Source organism: Eimeria acervulina, genomic scaffold (genome assembly GCF_000499425.1).
Source record: "Eimeria acervulina Houghton genomic scaffold, Eah_scaff134, whole genome shotgun sequence".
Lineage (NCBI taxonomy): Eukaryota > Apicomplexa > Conoidasida > Eucoccidiorida > Eimeriidae > Eimeria > Eimeria acervulina.
This window is the reverse complement of record NW_013550277.1, coordinates 22,753-39,993: the sequence shown is the minus strand read 5'-3', so window position 1 is coordinate 39,993 and position 17,241 is coordinate 22,753. Positions and strand designations below refer to the sequence as shown.

Below are 17,241 nucleotides of genomic sequence, written 5' to 3'. Positions count from 1 at the left end.
ATGAGCGGCGCTGCGGTTTCTGAGAAGGGACACTTCGTTGTCGGCCTCGATATCTCTAAACACATGCTAGGTACCTGCTGCTGCTGCTGCTGCTGCTGCTACTGCTGCTACTGCTGCTTTTGCTGCTGCTTTTGCTGCTGCTGCCGTTGCTGTACCTGCTGCTTATCCTGCTTCTGCTTTTTCTGCTGCTGCTTCTGCATTTGCTGCTGGTGCTGCGGTTGCTTCTGCTGGTTCTTCTTCTGTTGCTGCTGGTCCTGCTGCTGCAGTTGCTGCTGCTGCTGCAGTTGCTGCTGCAGTTGCTGCTGCAGTTGCTGATGGTGTTTGTGTGTATAATTGATTTCATTGAGAGACAGAGAGTAGATGTAAATAGACAGAGAGGGAGACAGACGAACAAAGAAGCAGAGAAGGAGACAGAAAGACAAACAGAGACAAAGACAAACAAAGACAAAGACAAACATCAACACAAATTAAAAGAGACAGACAGACAAACAAAGACAGAAAAGATAAGAATAGGGAATAGAGAGACAAACAAAGAGACACCGAGACAGATCAAGCAGACAGATATAAAGAGAGAGACAGATATAAAGAGAGAGACAGAGACATAGAGGCAGAGACACATATAAAGAGAGAGACAGAGATAGAGACAAAGAAACAAACAGAGACAGAGACAAAGAGGGAGACAGACACAGATATAAAGAAAGAAACAGAGACAGAGACAAAGAAAGAGACAGAAACAGAGACAAAGAGAGAGACAGAGACATATATAAAGAGAGAGACAGAGACAAACAAGTAGATGTTTAATTGCTGCTGCCTGCAGAGGAGGCCCGCGATCAGAACAACTTGGAGATGGCTGATGCGCTCCTTGCAGACTTCGGCAAACGTAAACCCTAAACCCTAAGCCCTAAACCCTAAACCCTTGCGCCTACCCCCTAAACCCTCACTCTGCGGCCCTAAACCCTTACCCTTAAACCCTAGTGCCTTATATAGGAAGCGCTGTTTGGGGGTTCTGCACGATCGCATGCATCTGCGTTTGCTGTCTCCTCTTTGTCTCTTTTTTTGCTTTTTTTTAGCTTTTTACTTCCGCCCCGGCGCCTTTGACGGGGCAATCTCTATTAGTGCTATTCAGTGGCTCTGCTCAGATATTAAGTCTGATTGCTGCTCAGCAGCAGGTGCAACAGCAGCAGCAACAGCAGCAGAAGCTTCTTCGGGAGACTCTAACACCTCAGAAGAAGATATGGACGAGGACAGGCACTCCGACAGCGAGCAGCAGCAGCAGCAGCAGTTGCTGCTGCGGCAGCAGCGAAAACCTGCTCTCCCAGCCACAGCATACAGGAGACAGAGTTGTTTCTTTCAACATCTTGCACGGTCTCTAAAGCCCGGAGCGCGAGCTGTACGTACACTACACACGAACAGCAGCAACAGCAGCAGCAGTAGCAGCAGCAGCACGAACACCAGCAGCAGCACGAACACCAGCAGCAGCACTAACAGCAGGAGGAGTTATTCTCGGCAGCGTAGAAAGGGATATGCATGCATCAGAGAGAGCCCCAAAGCATTGCATGCATGGGGTGTACGTACACCTCACTGCGTGCGTGCAACAGTGCAGTGCATATACACCGCATGCATGCATTCTTCTTCTTTGCTACATTGAACATTCTTAACGCCGAGGCAAACACCCTCCCCCCCAAAACGGAGCTGTTGCTGCTGCTGTTGCTGCTGCTACTGTTGCTGCTGCTGCTGCTGCTGCTGCTGCAGGCGCTGCAGTTTTATCCTGAGAGTGCGGAGCAGCTAGAGAGTTTGACTTCAGCTGCTCTGCGCAGCGGCTTCGAAGGCGGCCTCGTGGTGGACTACCCCAACTCTACTAAGGCCAAAAAGTCTGCTGCTGCTGCTGCTGCTGCTGCTGCTGCTGCTGCTGTCGTTGTTGCTCTTGTTGCTGCTAGTGCTACTGTTGTTGTTGTTGTTGTTCTTGTTGCTGCTGCTGTTGCTGCTACTGTAGTTCTTTTTGCTGTTGCTGTTGCTGCTGCGTATTTGGTGATTGTGGGTTGCTGGGTGTTGGTTCGCTTATTGCGTCTGGATTTTTACTGCTGCAGCAGCAGCTGCTGCTGCTGTTGCTGCTGCTTACTGTGCTGTGCATGCGCCATCGATTTGTATCTTCTTTGCCGGTGTTCGTCTCTCTGTTTATTTTGTCTTTGTTTATTTTCTTATCTTCGTTCTAAGTTTTTTGGTTTACTTTGAGTTTGCTTTTTAATAAAGATATTCCGCTGCATGCGCTTGAGAAAGCTGCAGCAGAAGGTCTAGTCAAGTCATCGCGCTGTACTGCTGTTGCTGCTGTTGCTGCTGCTACTGCTGCTGCTGCTGCTGCTGCTGGGGTGTATGTGCAGGTACTTTATGTGTCTGTGGCTTCCGGGAGGCAACAGCAGAAGGACGCAGCAGCTACCGAAGGCCCTTGGAACGTCTGCGATCATTAATGCTGGAAGAGAGTGAGATTTAGGGTTTAGGGTTTAGGGTTTAGGGTTTAGGGTTTAGTACTTAGGATTGACGATGCTGGAGTGAGGGTTTAGGGATGAAGGTCTTGTCAGTGCATTGCCGTTTGGAATTGGTGCACAAAGAGTTTAGGTTTTATGGTTTTGGGGTTTAGGGTTTAGGGTTTTACCGCGTAGGGTTTAGGGTTTAGGGTTTTTGTTATCTCAGGCGGCCGATGGTGTCTGCACGTCGTGTGAAGAAGCAAATATCGAAGAAGGAATTTATTCAGAGAAAGAAAGAGCAGCAAATCAAAAAGGTACCGATCTGCTGCTGCTGCTGCTGCTGCTGCTGCCTTCGACCTTACGTCTGCTGCTGCTACTACATATCCTGCTGGGGGTATTGCTGCAGGTCCTGTTGCTGCTGTTGCAGCGGACCTTGCTGCTTATGCTGTTGTATACCCTGCTGCTGACAGAAGCTGCTGCTGCTGCTGCTGATTGTGCTGCTGCCGCAGTGGTTTCATTGCTTATTCTTTTTATTTTTGTTTGTTCATAGGGCAAGAAAGTCCGCCCCGAGTCGAAGTACTCCGGGAGGAAGCGCAAAGACAAATTTTGAGGTGTATGTACACCTCAATTGTATATGCATCTCATCTGTATATGCATCTCAACTGCACATGCACCTCAGCTGCATATACACCTCAGATGTACGTACACCGAAAATGTATGTACACTTTAGGTGTACGTACACCAGCTACTCCAGTATAGCTCTCGTATGCCTCTGGGATACTGCTGCAGACGCTGCTTCTGCTGCTGCTGCTGCTGTTAGCTAGAGCACTCTTTACTGGCTCCAGCAGCTGGCGAAGAAACTACAGCAGGATCGGTGCGTAATAGCAGCAGTACTATTAGCAGCAGCAGCAGCACCAACTGCTGAAGCTGCAGCTGCAGCTTAAGAACCCTGTCGCGGTGCAACAGCTTCCGTGGGTTGCTACTTCGGGTTTTAGAAGCAGCACCAGAGCACGTAGAGCAGCGCCACCAGCAGCAGCAGTACTACTAGCAGCAGCAACAGCAAACGCAGCAGCAGCAGCAGCAGCAATCGCAGCAGCAGCAGCAGCAGCAGTTGTTGTTGCTTGAAGTGGCCAATATAATAGAAGATGGTTTGCGTTGAGCGCCAAGTCGAAGCCTCTCATGAGGCTTTGTCTACAGGGAAAGAGACTTTTTGTGTCTTTGCTGCATATAAATATCTGTTTATAAGAGACAAAAGAATAATAATAAACGCCAATAAACAAAATAATAATAAACACCAAGCTGCATGTACACCTCCTGGCTGCACGTTGCTGCCTGTTGCCTCACTTAACACGTGGAGCTACTGCTACTCGGCTTTTTTCTGCTGCTGCTGCTGCTGCTGCTGCTGCTCCCCCTCTTCCTCCTCCTCCTCTTCCTCCTCCTCCTCCAATTCTTGCTGGTGCTCCTTCAAATCCAACTCTTGCTGCTGCTCTTGCTGTTGCTGCTTCTCCTGTTGCTCCTGTTCTTGCTGCTGCTGCTGCTGTTGCTCCTCTTGCTGCTCCTCCTCTTGCTGTTGCTGCTGCTGCTGCTGCTCTCTGGCTAGGAAATATGATGAAGCGGGTTCTCTAAGAGCATTAGCGCGGGCTGACCTGAAGACATCCCATACCTGTGCAACAGAATACTGCAGCAGCTGCTGCAGCAGCACGTCTTGCTGCTCACGCTGCGGCATCCACTGCCGCCTCCGCCGCTGCAGCTCCTCCTGCCTTTGTGCAGGCAAGTAGAGACTCGTATTAAATGTGCTGTTGTCTTCTGTTGATGCGTCTATCGGAGGTGCAGCATTTGCTGCTGCTGCTGCAGCAGACGTGGGTTCCTCAGCAAGCGCCGGATCGGGTGGGCCATCTACTGCTTCGGGTGGGGTAGCAGCAGCAGCGGCAGCAGCAGCAGCAGCAGCAATAGCAGCTGCAGCAGCAGCAGAACCTAGCACCTGGCCTAGAGGAAACTCAGCACCAGCTGTTGAGATGGCGTTCTTTAGAGGGGGCGGCACAGGCGCGTTGCCTTCATTGGGGTGTACAGGGTGTTTATAGTCATTTGTTGCAGCCTCTGAAGATTCTGCTGCCGCAGTATTCCCTGAACTTACTGCTGCAGCGTCGGTAGTATTGACTTCACTTGCTGCTGCTGCTGCTGCTGCTGCTGAGACCTGCTCGAGGGAGAGGCCGCTGAGCACAACAAACAGCTTAGAGGCTCTCCTGAGGAACATCTTCGTTAATAAGAGAAAAAAAAGACAGAAGAAAATAAATATAAATATTAATATTAATATTACAATTAATATTAATATTAATGCGTCAGCCAATACAAATACAAATAATGTTTCTATAACAATCGCCAATAGAATTACTGCAGGGTCACCTGGGCTGTCCAATGGTGTGTTTGTGGTTTGTTTGTATAGGGTGCGTTAGCGAAAAAGAAGACAGACAAAAAGAAAAATGTATGCAAATTTCAATCGAATTTCTTAATTCTGAATTAAGTGGTGACAGTGGAAAGACCAGAACAACCCCCAGCACTCCTTATAGGCGGGAGGGAGGCAGCAGCAGCAGCAGCAGCAGCAGCAGCTGCTGCTGCTGCTGCTGCTGCAGGGTCACCTTTCGCCGTGTGGAGTGTTAGCGGCGCGGATCTGCGAGCACTTTCTCAGAAATTGTGCATATTTATTATATATAATTTGAACTAAACTTTTATTTCTATTTATTTTTAAATAATATCTTTGGTTTTTTATGTGCGAGTTGCATTCATGCGCGTGGGGCCGCCCCACACCTACCGTATGACTGTCTATGTTCGCTGATGCTAGCTATACAAATGCATTTCTTTTCCTCAGTATTTCTTCTTCCTATAATTTGTTTATTGTTTTTATTTATTTTTTTATTCGTAGAGTCCTCTGCCTATTTGCAAGCGACTCGGCCGTCGGTGTGTGCGGATATAGCTGGCATCATCGATAGTGAAGGCGATTGTTGATATCCCTGAGCATGCAAGTGTATGATGCTATTTCTATTATTATTTTTTATTGTTATTAATATTATTAAGAAACTTTTGCGCCTGTAGTGGACACCAGTTGTCTCTGAATAAACAAATATTTAGCGCCGAAACAATCACAGAATGCATACACCTGGCTGAGGCTGGCAGCCAAGTTGCTGCAGCACGAGATGCTGTTACACCAGCAGCAACTCCTCCTCCCTCTTGCATCCCTTCCTCTGCTCCGTTGTGCCTGATTGCTTCCTCTTTGTGTCCTTCTGGCCCTAGATTGTGATTTTGTGCATACGGTTCAGGGTTTAGGGCTTAGGGTTTAGGGTTTGGAAGGCAGCACTAGCCTAAAGTTGAATTTGCTGCAGTGTGTTGTGCGGGCAGAAGCCCGTGTCAAGTAGACAGGCAGCAGCAAGCGGGAAGCTCAGAGCTTCTGCTACAAGCTCGCAGCTGCGCACTACCTATACAAGCTCCCGCTGCGCTGCAGTGCAGCGGCCGTGCAGTTGCTGCTGCTGCTGCTGCTGCTGCTGCTGATGCTGAGTTGAGCTTGTGTGCGCTTGAGCCACTCAGACGTCCAGAGCAGCATCCCACCACGGGTGCCGCAGCACCTGATCGAGCACCAGTCGCTTCTCGGGGTCTTCTTGTATGCATCCCTGCATGCAGCAGCAAACGCAGCTCATATTCATTTGAAGTATGAGGCACGCCAAGCTAACAGAGCTGAGCTGCTGCTCGTGCTGCTGCTGCTGCTGTTTCTGTTGCTGATTCTGGCTAGCGCGTCCTGTGCAGCATATATTGCCGCTGCATGCACAATTGCTGCATCCGTTGCTGCTGCATATACAGGAGGCAGCAGTGGTGCGCGCATAATTGCTGAAGCAGTCGCGCTTGCTGCCACCGCTGCTACACATCCCCTAGCATTAAAGCTGCTGCTCTTCTTGCAGTAAAAACCAACCCGAATCAGATCCAGCAGCGGTGGCGGCCAGTCCCTGCATTCTGAGAAAACCGAGAAGTTGAATGCCTCCTCGACGAGATTAGCAAATCTGCAGCAGCACAAACAACAGCCAACAACTCAGATATACCACATGCTGCTCTTGCTGCTGGCTTCTTGCTGCAGCAGGGGATGCTAGCTGCTTGTTGCACATCGGGCTGCTGCCCCTAATGCAGCAGGCATTTGCTGCTGCAGTTGCTGCAGCAGCTGTTGCAGCCACTTGTTTTCTTCGTCAAAGACTGCTTTTGATGGTGCAGCGAGGGCTGCTGCTGTTGCTGCAGTCAGTTCCCTGCAGCAGTTGCTGCACGCCCTTCTTTGCTGCACCCTTGGTTCCTGCCGTTGCTGCTGCTTCGTGGGCTGCTGTTGCTGCAGACTGGACGTCGTCCACCGTTGCTGCATCATGGCCTGCTGCTGTTGCTGCACCCCGTGCTGCTGCTGCTGCTGCGTGGGCTGCTGCTGCTGCGTGGGCTACTGCTGCTTCGTGGGCTGCTGCTGCTGCTGCCACTGCGTGGGGTGCTGCTGCCCCTGCTGCGTGGGGTGCTGCTGCTGGTGCTGCTGCTGCGTGGGGGGCCGCTGCCCCTGCTTCGTGGGCTGCTGCTGCTGCTGCAGCGGGGCTTTGTTGTAGGTGTCAATTGGGTAGCATCTCACTGATCGTCTTGCTGCGGGTCTGAAGCTGTCCATACAGCTCCGTCTGCCCAGGAGTAGAAGAGAAGAACTCCCAGCATATATATATCTGCTTTGCGAACATCAAAGAAGACAAGCGACAAGTCGACACCCCCTCGCCTTGCTGCTGCTGCACTGTTGCGTGCTGCTGCTGCTGCTGCTGCATTGTTGCGTGCTGCTGCTGCTGCACTGTCTCCTTCCCGCAGCTGCAGCGGCGGAGGCGGCCGACCAGTCAACAGCAGGGGCTCGCATATCTGCACAAAGGGAAAGGTGATGCCTATACACCGCAGCAAACAGCAACGAACCCTCTTTGCTGTTAAGCAGCAGCAAGTGCGCCACTTTCCTACTCGCAACTGAACTGCAGGACAACGAACTTCAGCACGCATTGCAGCAGCAGCAACGATAGCAACAGCAGCAACAGCAGCAACAACAACAGACACGCCAGCCAAGCCTCAGCAGCTCTGGGTGCTCGTGCTGCTGCTTCTTGCTCCTTGAGCCTTAGCCGCGTGTGTATCTGCTGCTTTTGCGAGGTGCTTATGCTGCAGCAGCAGCAGCAGCAGCATATCGTGCTGCTGCTGCTCGTTGTGTACTCAAGAGCCGACTGGGGCAAGGCACGAAGACACGAAGGCAAAGAGCTACAGACACAGAAAGAGAGACACAAAGACACGCAAATATACAAAGACATAGCCGCAGAAAGACACAGAGAGACGGCGACAGAGACAAACAAATATACAGACACAAAGACACAAAGACAAAGAGATAAAGGCTGTTGCCGAACCTAACGATCGAAGGATGCGCAGCACTTTCCAGGTCTCTGGAGGCATGTAGGGCCCCTTTGCAATAGTAGGCTCGCAGCTTATGAAGGGCGGTAGCTCCTCAGGTTCTTCTGCATCTGCTGCAGCAGCAGCAGCAGGTGCTGTTGCTGCTGCTGCTGCTGCTGCCTGGCTGCTGCAGCTCGCCAGGCTGCTACGGCGATGATACCGAGCCAACAGAGACGCAGGCAGACGCAGATTTGACCAGTTAAAGAGAGGCGTAGCTTTTGCAAAGTCGCAGGCCCGCAGCTGCAGCGGGAACCCCTCAGAAGCCCCCTTGTTGTTGTTGCTGCTGCTGCTGCTGCTGCTGGAGGTTGTGTAGTTATCAACGCAACCGAGCAGCAATGAATGCACAAGGATGTTCTCGGGCGTAAAGTCGAGGTGCGCGAGGCCAGCAGAGTGCAGCGAATGCAGCAGCAGCGCGAGTGATAACTGCAGCTTCCTCTTGAACGCAGGAGGCATCTGCAGAGACACCGCACACGGCGCAGCCGCCACAAGGTGTACAGACACCTAGTGACCCTCTAGGACCCCTTTCAACTGTATACACTCGCAGCTTATCAAGGAAGCCACCTCTTCAGCTTCCTCGGCACCTGCTGCTGCTTCTGCTGCTGCTGCTGCACCTACTCCTCCTCCTGGTTTGGGGGCCGCCCTTGCAAATGCCCCCGCATGCACAGAAATTAATGGAGGCGTGCACTGGCATGCATGCACTGACATGCATGCACTGAGTTGCATGTACACCCCAGGTACCAATTCAGGTGTCTATAAAGGAGCCTTTGTGAATAGACAGCCGTTGCAAGCATTAAGAAATGACGCGTTACATAAACACACAGCTTGTGGGGTTGCTGTACAAAGACACAAAGACATGAAGACATAAAGACATGGAGACACGAGACATGAAGACACAGAGAGAGACACAAATATGCAAAGACACAAATACACAGAGACGAAGACAAAAACAAAGAAAAAAGGACAGCACCACACAAATATACAGAGACGCAAAGACAGGAAGAAAGACACATAGAAGCACTGAGAGAGACGCCATGATACAGAGAGAGAGAGAGACCATTATAAAAGACACAAAGACACAAAGACAGAGACAAAGACAGAGACACACAAATGCACAAAGAGACAGAGAAGCGTAGACACGAAAACAGAGACAGGGAGACAGGCACGGAGACGTAAATATTCAAAGACACAGAAACACCACTACGGAGGCAGAGACACACAAACATACAGAGGCAGCAAAGACGCACTGACACAACGAGAAAAACGTACAAAGACATAAAGAGAGTGAGGCAAATACACACAGCAGCAACACCCAGACACGTGAATGCACAAAGACACAAAGACAGAGAGATGCAGACACCAGAGAGAAGACACAAGACACAATGAGAGACAATTAAAGTACAATAGAGCGAGATAGAAATCGACAGGCAGCAAAAACAACCAAACCAAAATACATACAGAAACGGAGAGGGCAATGCTCACCTGTATATATATATATATATATATATATATATATTTATATACATACATATGTATATGTATAAACATAAACATACACCTCTGCATGCACACAGACCTGAGAAGAATGCGCGTATTGATGAATGCACACCAATGAAAAGCTGCAAAGGAGGCAACAGAAAAGGGTTTAGGGTCTAGGGTTTAGGGTTTATTCAACAGAGAACAAAGACCTACAGGTTTGTTGGCCTCGACGAAGTCCAGGAGATCCGACTGACCGAACAATTGAAAAACGAGGATGACGCGCTCGGTGCGGTGCCTTCTGCTGCTGCTCCTGCTGCCTTGCTGCTGCTGCTGCTGCTGCTGCTGTGCAGCACGGGCAAAACTGCTGAGGGGACTCTCAGAGGCCCCGGGCGTCTCCTGAACTTGCTGCTGCTGAGCCTCTCCACTGTCGTTGATGGCGCTGCCTTCTGTCAGCACAGCCAGTAGGGGTGCTACGCAGTGTGGATGGTATTCTAAGACAAGCAAACAAACAAACAAACAAACAACAAAAAACAGCAACACAGTCGGAGACAGAGAGAGACTCAAGCAGACCTACAGCCTACTCCACCTCCCCAGCAGAACAAAGATAGACGAAAGGCAAACAGAATTTGCAAGATGCTAAGGATATCCTTCAAACTTAGGGTTTAGGGTATAGGGTTAAGGGCTTTTGCTGATGCACCTGTAAGAAAGGCAGCAGCAGCGGCCTCCCCCACATAATTCTCTCCATCGCATATGAACTGTCCCTGAAATCTTTGCTGCTGCTTCCACTGATATCTCCAGACACTCGCCGGCACTTGTTTAACAAATACTCCTCGCCCTGACTTCAATCTACCGCGGTACATGCGCTGTACGTACACCCCAAACAACCCTACAGGCCATCGTAGGCTCCTTTCTCTCACACAAGAAAAACAAATATACAGCACTGACAAATCAAGAGGGCACTGAAGCGGAGTCCCGATCAAGGGCCCATAATTTAGGGTTTAGGGTTTAGGTTTAGGGTTAGGGTTCAGATTCAGGGTTTAGGGTTTAGAGAGACCTGCTGGCGTTGACTGTTTTGACCTGCCCCTACAGTAGGAACGAGCGACAGCTGCCAGTGTCTGTACAGCTCGCCGTCTATAGAAAAACTCTCTGCAGGTTGCTGCAGCTGCAGCAGCAACGAGCGGCAGGTCTTCCAGGTGAAGGGCACGCGAGGCACTCGCAGTGAGGACGGGATTCCGAGCGTGTTCTTGCTGCTGCTACTGCTGCTGCTGATGATGCTGCTGCCGGCAGTAGCTGCTGCTGTTTCAGAGGTATGTCCATTTAATGTAGAGTTGTGCTGCAGTTTCTTCGTTCTGCGGGGCTTCGCATCAAACGAAAAGGAGCTTCTGTTGCTGTCATCGTCCGTTGCGATCGTTGGCGGTTCAGCTGCTGCTGCTCCACCAGCAGCAGCAGCAGCAACGGCTGCTGCTGCTGCAGCCTGATCAGAAAGCCCCTGTTGAGGGCCCTGTGATGCCCCCACAACACCTGCAAAAGCCCCATCAGCCTGCCACTCCTCTTGCTGCTGCAGCGCCGAGTGTTGAGGTGTCTCCATGTTGTCGCAGTTAAACACCGAAGGCGCCGGACCAGCCCAGCCTGCAAGGCTCCGTTGCTGCTTCAGCTGCTGCTGCTGCTGCTGTTGCTGCTGCTGCTGCTGTTGCTGCTGCTGCTGCTGGAGTTGTTCCTCAGCTCCGTAGGTGTAGCTCTCCTTAGGGGCTGCCCCATAAAGGGCATCTCCAATAAACTGGGCAGCTGTGCTGCTACTGTTGCTGCCGCTGCTGCTGGCAGCTGCTGCTCTGTATTCAGCAGCAGCTGCGTCGCCAGCAGCAGCGGCTGCGCCGTTTTTTGGCTGAGCCAGTTCGAAGGTTAATGCAGCAGCAGGAGTAGCAGCCGCAGCATCAGAAGCAGCAGCAGCAGCCACGCCACCACTTCCTAGGCCTTGAAACGATACAGGTGATTCTTGTTGGGGAGGTTGCAGGGCTGCAGCAGCAAACGCTGATATTTGTCTCTGCCTCTCTATATTTTTCTCCAGCTCTGCTTGAGCTGCTTTCTTCGCTGCCTCGCGCTGCTTGTGCTGCTGCACCAGTTGCCGCAGCACTTGCTGGCGTTGCTCTCGTCCCAGTTGCTGCTGTACTTTCTGCAACTCCTCTTCCTGCTGCTGCTGCAGCTGCTGCCGGTGCTGTTGCAGCTGCTGTTGCTGCTGCTGAAGCAACGCATCCACGTGAGACCAGCGTGCGTTCGGAGTTGCGTCAGTGCTGCTAGAGTGTAAGTTGGCTTGGGAAGACCCACGATTCTGCTGCTGCTGCAGCAGCAGCTGCTGTTGCTGCACATTGTCAGCAGCACCTGGGACAGCAGCAGAAGCTGCACCATTAACAAGTGAATGAGAAATCATAGGATAAAATGTGTTTCGGCTGGGCGCGGTGGCTGCTGCTGCTGCTGCTGAGAGGGAAGGACGCTCACTGGGCTGGTGCAGTCTTCCAGGTGACAAGGGAGCATGGCGGTTGCTGTCGTCGTCGTACTGCTCCTGCTGCTGCTGCTGCTGTTGGTGGAGCTGCTGTCGTTGCTGCTGGAGCAGATCCTGCTGGTGTTGCTGTTGCACTGAGTACGACCCAGCACTGCGCTGGCTCTGAGACTGCGGCGTCTGCGCTGCCGTCCCTGCTGCAGCAGCATCTGGGGCAGCAGCAACAGCACCTGCTGCATCCCCAAGGCCAGAAACAAAAGGTGCTGCTGCTTGCCTGGGGATGGTTGATTTGCCTCCTATAGTGCTGCTGGTGCTCTGCTGCCGTGAGAAAAGGGGAGATGAGGGCCTCTGCTGTGGGGTGCCGCCGTTACTTTGCCTCACCAAATGCTGCTGCTGCTGCTGCTGTTGCTGCTGTGACGCAAGGATGGCGGGAGGTGGCTTGATGCTAGCAGCACGTTTCTGTGCAGCAATCAAGGCAGCGCGTGCTGCTGCTGCAGCTCGAGCTGCCCTGTATCTTGCGGCATTTGCTGCTGGGGATTGCCCAGCGGCGTCTGCAGCAGCAGCAGCTCGTTGCGCTGCATCTGCTGCTGCAGCAGCAGCACGTTCGGCTTGCCGAAGAGCGGAAGACGCGGTAACCGCACCGTCCTCAGGGCTGTCGTCCTGCCCTGCTGCTGTCGTTGCTGTCAGTGGCGTTCCTGCTGGTGTTGCTGCTCCTGCTGCTGCTGCTGCTGCACCGTTCAGGTGCGGCTGCATGAGAGAAGACCGTGGTGTTCCTACAGGGGGCCGGTGATGTGTCTGCAGAGGAGACAAGGAGCTCGCAGATGACTGCACTCGCCTCCACTGCTGCTGCTGCTGTTGCTGCGGCTGTTGCTGCTGCTGCTGTTGCTGCGGCTGTTGCAGCTGCTGCTGTTGCTGCGGCTGCTGCTGTTGCTGCTGCTGCTGTTGCTGCTGCTGCTGTGGCTGCGGCTGCTGAGGTGAGCGAGATGTGGGAGATGTACTTTCGAAGCGACTCAAACCAGTCTGCGCATCGCCAAGGCCTACGGCACACAAAATAAGCAGTAATGGCAAAGGCAGCAGCAGCAGCAACGGAGAGAGCAGCAGAGGAAGAAGCGGCAGCAGCAGTAGCAAGGGCAGCAGCAGCAGCATCGACAGTGAGAGGTTAAGCACCATCCGCGGCTAGCACCTGCTGCAGCAGCCTACACCCAAGTGCGCCTTCCTTCATACAGCTACCGAAGCAGCCCCTGCTGTTGCTGCTGTTACTGTTGTTGCTGCTGCTGCTGTTGCCGATGCAGTATTGATTGTGTGGTGGATTGATGTGCCAGGGTTCGAACCCGGGTGGCTTCAGCTTCAGGCTCAACTTACGCGGTGTATCTGCATTGAGCGCAGACAGCCTTGGGGTCCCCGCAGAGGCACCTGGAGACAAAGGGTAGCCAATGAAAGAATTCTGAGAGGTATTTGGTTTTCCGTAGCTCTGCTGCTGCTGCTGTTGCTGCTGTTGCTGCTGCTGCAGGAGTTCCGGCTCCTGCTGCTGCTGGGGTCTGATGCTGCTGTAGCGCTGCAGCGGAGTGAACGGCGTGGATGCACCGCTGCTGTTAGCCCGAAGCAGAGCTGCCGGGGCTGAATATGGAGATGTTGCTGAGAAGTGATTAAGGGAGAAGGAATCACTGCGGGGGGGTATGGCGCTGAAGGCATATCGGTTCTGCTGCTGCTGCTGCATCTGCTGCAGCTGGAGCTGCCGCTGCTTCTGCTGCTGCATCTGGCTCTGCCGCAGGTTGAAAGGAGATATTGCATCAATCGGTGAATAGGCTGTAATCGCTGGGCCTCCCGTCCTTGAGGGGCTGCTAGCTGGGGAGTATATGCGGGCGTGGAAAGGTAAAGAACTAGCAATAGCTGCTGGAGCCCCTATGGGCGTTCCTACTGCTACTGCTGTTGCTGCTGCTGGCGGTGTTGACACTGTTGATGCTGCTCCTGTTGCTGCTGGCGCTGATGCTGTTGCCGCGGGTGCTGCTGCTGCTGCTGCTGCACTTGGCAGCAAACCAGGGGAGCGACTGCCAACCCCGACGGTCCCCGTAGGCGTGAAGACTGGTGAGGCAGGCCAATTGCTTAGAGTACGTACAGGTGACTGCTGCTGCTGCAGTTGCTGCTGCTGCTGCCCAAGAGAGTTGAACCTGATAGGAGTCCCACTGCTGCGTGGTGTGGGGCCCGTGCCCATCCGTCGGTAGGAGAAAGCAGGGCTAGGCAGTCTCGTTTGCTGCTGCATGTCAGTGATTTGCTGCAGCTGCCCCGCTGAGCTGCTGCGTATCATTCCAGTGCTTCCTTTCTGTTGCTCCTCCGCCAGCTGTCTCTCCAGCTCATGACGCTGCTGCCTCAGGCTGCGTTGATTCTGCAGCAGCTGCTGCTCTCGAAGCTGCAAAGCAGTGCGTTGTTGCATTTGCAGTTGCAGCTGCCGCTGCTGCTGCTGCTGGCGCTGCAGCGGCTGAAGCTTCCTATAGGCCGGGCTAAGACTAAGGGAGCTGTCGGCCCTTCTGAGGGGCCCTGAACCGAAGCTGTTCTGCTGCGCAAGAGGAAATGAATGCTGCTGATGAGCTACTGGAGACAGCAGCCGCGGAGTTGAAGCTTGCTGCAGCCTGCCTCCTGTGTTGGAGCGAAGTGGTAGCATCTGCTGCTGCTGCTGCTGCTGCTGGCGAGCTGACGACGCCAGACCCACAGGGAGTGAGTTGCTGCGAAGCAACGAAGAACCGACAGCCAGAGCAGGTCTTGCTGCAGCAGCAGGTGTTGCTCCCTCTGCTGCAGCGGCAAGCGCCGCTCTCTCTGCTGCTAACTGAGCTGTAGAGGCGCCGGTCTCAGCAGCCATCGCTGCTGCAGCTGCTGCTGCCGCCACCCCTTGAGGCACCAGCTGCTGCTGCTGCAGCTGCTGCAGCCGCGCACATGCTGCTGTGGCGTTTTGAGCGGCAGCCGTTGCCCTGGCAGCAGCTACTGCTGCTCTCTCTGCAGCGGCTCTTGAAGGAGAGACGGTGGCGGTTAGCTCAGTGCTTGGCTGCTGTTGCTGCTGCAGCTGCTGCAGCTGCTGCAGCGTCTGCTGCTGCAGTGGCTGCTGCAGGCGCTGGCTCTGGTCAGCTGATGCTGGGGTTTCTGCTGCAAACGTTATGAGGCTTCCCGAGTCAAGCGCAAGCAACGGCTCTGCCGTCTCTATCTGCTGCTGCTGCAGCGGTAAGAGCTCAGGGGTCCCCTGAGGGCTTAGGGCCCTTTGCGTGGCTGGAGAAGGTGATTGGCGGCTCATTGGAGATGTAGGAAGGAATGCATCTTGCTGCTGCAGCTGCTGGTGCTGCTGTTGCTGCTGCAACGAATATGAACGTGAAATGAGATGGGTCGGCTGGTCAGTCAAGGAGGAGGCTGGCGCTTGCTGCAGCACCAGTGGACTCATGGCGTGCGTTGGCGCCTGGTGCGGCATCTGAGGCAGTTGCTGCTGCTGCGGCTGTTGCAGCAACTCAGGCAGCAGCTGATGCTGCAGCGGCGACTGTACGTTCTCCTGCAACAGGGTGCTTGTGAGCATCTGTGGACGCATCACAGAAGCAGTAGAGGCAGGTGACCGGGTACTTACAACAGACGGAGATATCACGTTGTTCTGCCGCTGCTGCTGCAGTTGCTGCAGCTGCTGCTGTTGTTGCTGTTGCGGCGTTTCTGAGTTATCGGCGGCATCCAGCACTGGCCCCTGCACCGTCGGCTGCAAGGTTGGCAAGCTGAAGCTTTCAGGTGTTGCTGCAGCGGAGCGCAGCAGCAAGTCCTGCTGCTGCTGCAGCTGCTGCTGCTGCTGCAGCGGCTTTGGAGACAGAGCAGCAGGCTCGAGCGGCGGGAGCTGCAGCGGCATGGGAGGCGAGAAGGGTGCCACAGAGGAGGGAGAGTAGAGACGCGTAGGGGTGTTGCTGCGGCTGGAAGCAGCAGACGTTCTCCTTGCCGATGCTGCTGCAAGGCTATCTGCCGTGGCAGCGACTTCAGCAGCACTGCGGGCTCTTGCTGCTGCTGCTGCAGCCCTCATCGCTCCCTCAGCAGCAGCAGCAGCGTGCCGCCGCATTGAAGAAAGGGCAGGGGACACGGGGTAGCTGTTGCGCCGCATGCCGAGGTGCTGAGGAGAAACAGCAGCAGATGTGGCACCAGCAGCAGCAACAGTCGTGTCTGCTGCGACAGGGCTCCATGCATCCGCAACTTCAGGTGAAGGGCGCAAAGTTGTGCTGCTGCTGGCCCGGCTAAGGAAGCTTGCCAGACCTTCGTTGCTGCGCCCCAAGGGGACTGTTGCTGCTGTTGCTGCTGCTGCTGCTGCTGCTGGAGAAGGGTCGGAAAGAAAGCGCCGCCGGGGGCGCTCCCACGGCTCCACGCCAGGATAACGAAGTGGTGATGATGCCAAAGCTGTAGGAGCAGCAGCAGCAGGCGCAGCAACAACAGAAGCAGGTGCAGCAGCCGCAGCAGCAGGTGAAAGGACAGGAGAAAAGTGAGAAGGCGTCAGTGAGCCACGGGTTGCTATTGGGGTAGCTGCAGCACCAGCTAGGGCCGGTGACCCTTCAAGTGCTGGAGGTACTGTCTGTTGCTGTTGCTGCTGCTGCGCATGATTTAATTGCCAAGACGCAGGTGTACATACACCCGAGGTGTCAAGTTGCTGCAGCACTTGCTGCTGCTGCACGGTTGGCGAGAGAGAGACACCAAATGCTGCAGTTGATTGCGTTGTTGCAGAATTTGGCTCTGTGTAAGCAGCAGGAGTGCTGCGATCTGCTGCTGCAGCCGCTGCTGCTGCTGCGGACAGTGGTGCCTGAGGCAGCAGCAGCGGCTGCTGCTGAGCGCTGGACGAGTGCAGCTGCTGAGGTGGCGGGAGGTCCAGCGAGGCTGTCGATACACCGCGACGCCAGAAGGTGCTTTGAGGGGTGATAGCTGGTGAGGGTGCTGTTGCTGCTGCTGCTATGGTTGCTGCTGGTGATACTGCTGCCGCTGGCGGTGTTGCTGCTGCTGGCGCCCCTGTAGCAGCGCAAAAGGGCCAAGACTGGCGGCGTGGCCTTGCAGCAACTGCAGCTGCAGCTGCAGCTGCTGCTGCTGCTGCTGCTGCTGCTGCTTCGCCTGTTGTTGGAATCATAGTGCTGCTTCTTCGCATCGGCTGATACACGCCACAGTCACTGCGCGTTCTTAGGGGCTGCAACGCTTGCTGCTGCTGCTGCAGCTGGTGCTGCTGCTGCAAGATTATAGGGGTTGCAGGATGCATGGGGGGCGGCACTGTGCGCTGCGCAGCCGCCGCAGCTGCGGCTGCCGCTGCTGCGGCGGCTGCTGCACCGCTGATTGTTGGCACCA

General features: G+C 54.1%; 3 protein-coding genes across 3 annotated transcripts in view; 1 reads left to right on the top strand and 2 right to left on the bottom strand.

The window, feature by feature from the left end:
* Window positions 1-3,072, top strand: EAH_00019720 (hypothetical protein, conserved; the record flags this gene model as incomplete). Its single annotated transcript, XM_013397265.1, has 7 exons — window positions 1-70; window positions 818-880; window positions 1,071-1,390; window positions 1,753-1,871; window positions 2,379-2,477; window positions 2,689-2,776; window positions 3,013-3,072. The coding sequence occupies 7 exons, from the start codon at window positions 1-3 to the stop codon at window positions 3,070-3,072; spliced, it is 819 nt and encodes a 272-aa protein (XP_013252719.1).
* A 753-nt stretch (window positions 3,073-3,825) lies between these two features.
* On the bottom strand, window positions 3,826-4,716 carry EAH_00019710 (FIK kinase (incomplete catalytic triad), putative; the record flags this gene model as incomplete). The annotated part of the gene is made up of 1 exon (XM_013397264.1): window positions 3,826-4,716. The coding sequence occupies one exon, from the start codon at window positions 4,714-4,716 to the stop codon at window positions 3,826-3,828; it is 891 nt and encodes a 296-aa protein (XP_013252718.1).
* Window positions 4,717-6,037: 1,321 nt separating this feature from the next.
* The window catches only part of EAH_00019700 (hypothetical protein), a gene marked incomplete at both ends in the record, with an annotated part of 12,335 nt that continues 1,131 nt past the window's right edge, over window positions 6,038-17,241 (bottom strand). Inside the window, 8 exons of the mRNA XM_013397263.1 lie at window positions 6,038-6,124; window positions 6,421-6,508; window positions 7,105-7,396; window positions 7,898-8,393; window positions 9,630-9,907; window positions 10,114-10,279; window positions 10,504-12,947; window positions 13,111-17,050. Coding sequence (XP_013252717.1) covers window positions 6,038-6,124; window positions 6,421-6,508; window positions 7,105-7,396; window positions 7,898-8,393; window positions 9,630-9,907; window positions 10,114-10,279; window positions 10,504-12,947; window positions 13,111-17,050 — 7,791 coding nt within the window. The remainder of the gene's footprint in view (window positions 6,125-6,420; window positions 6,509-7,104; window positions 7,397-7,897; window positions 8,394-9,629; window positions 9,908-10,113; window positions 10,280-10,503; window positions 12,948-13,110; window positions 17,051-17,241) is intronic.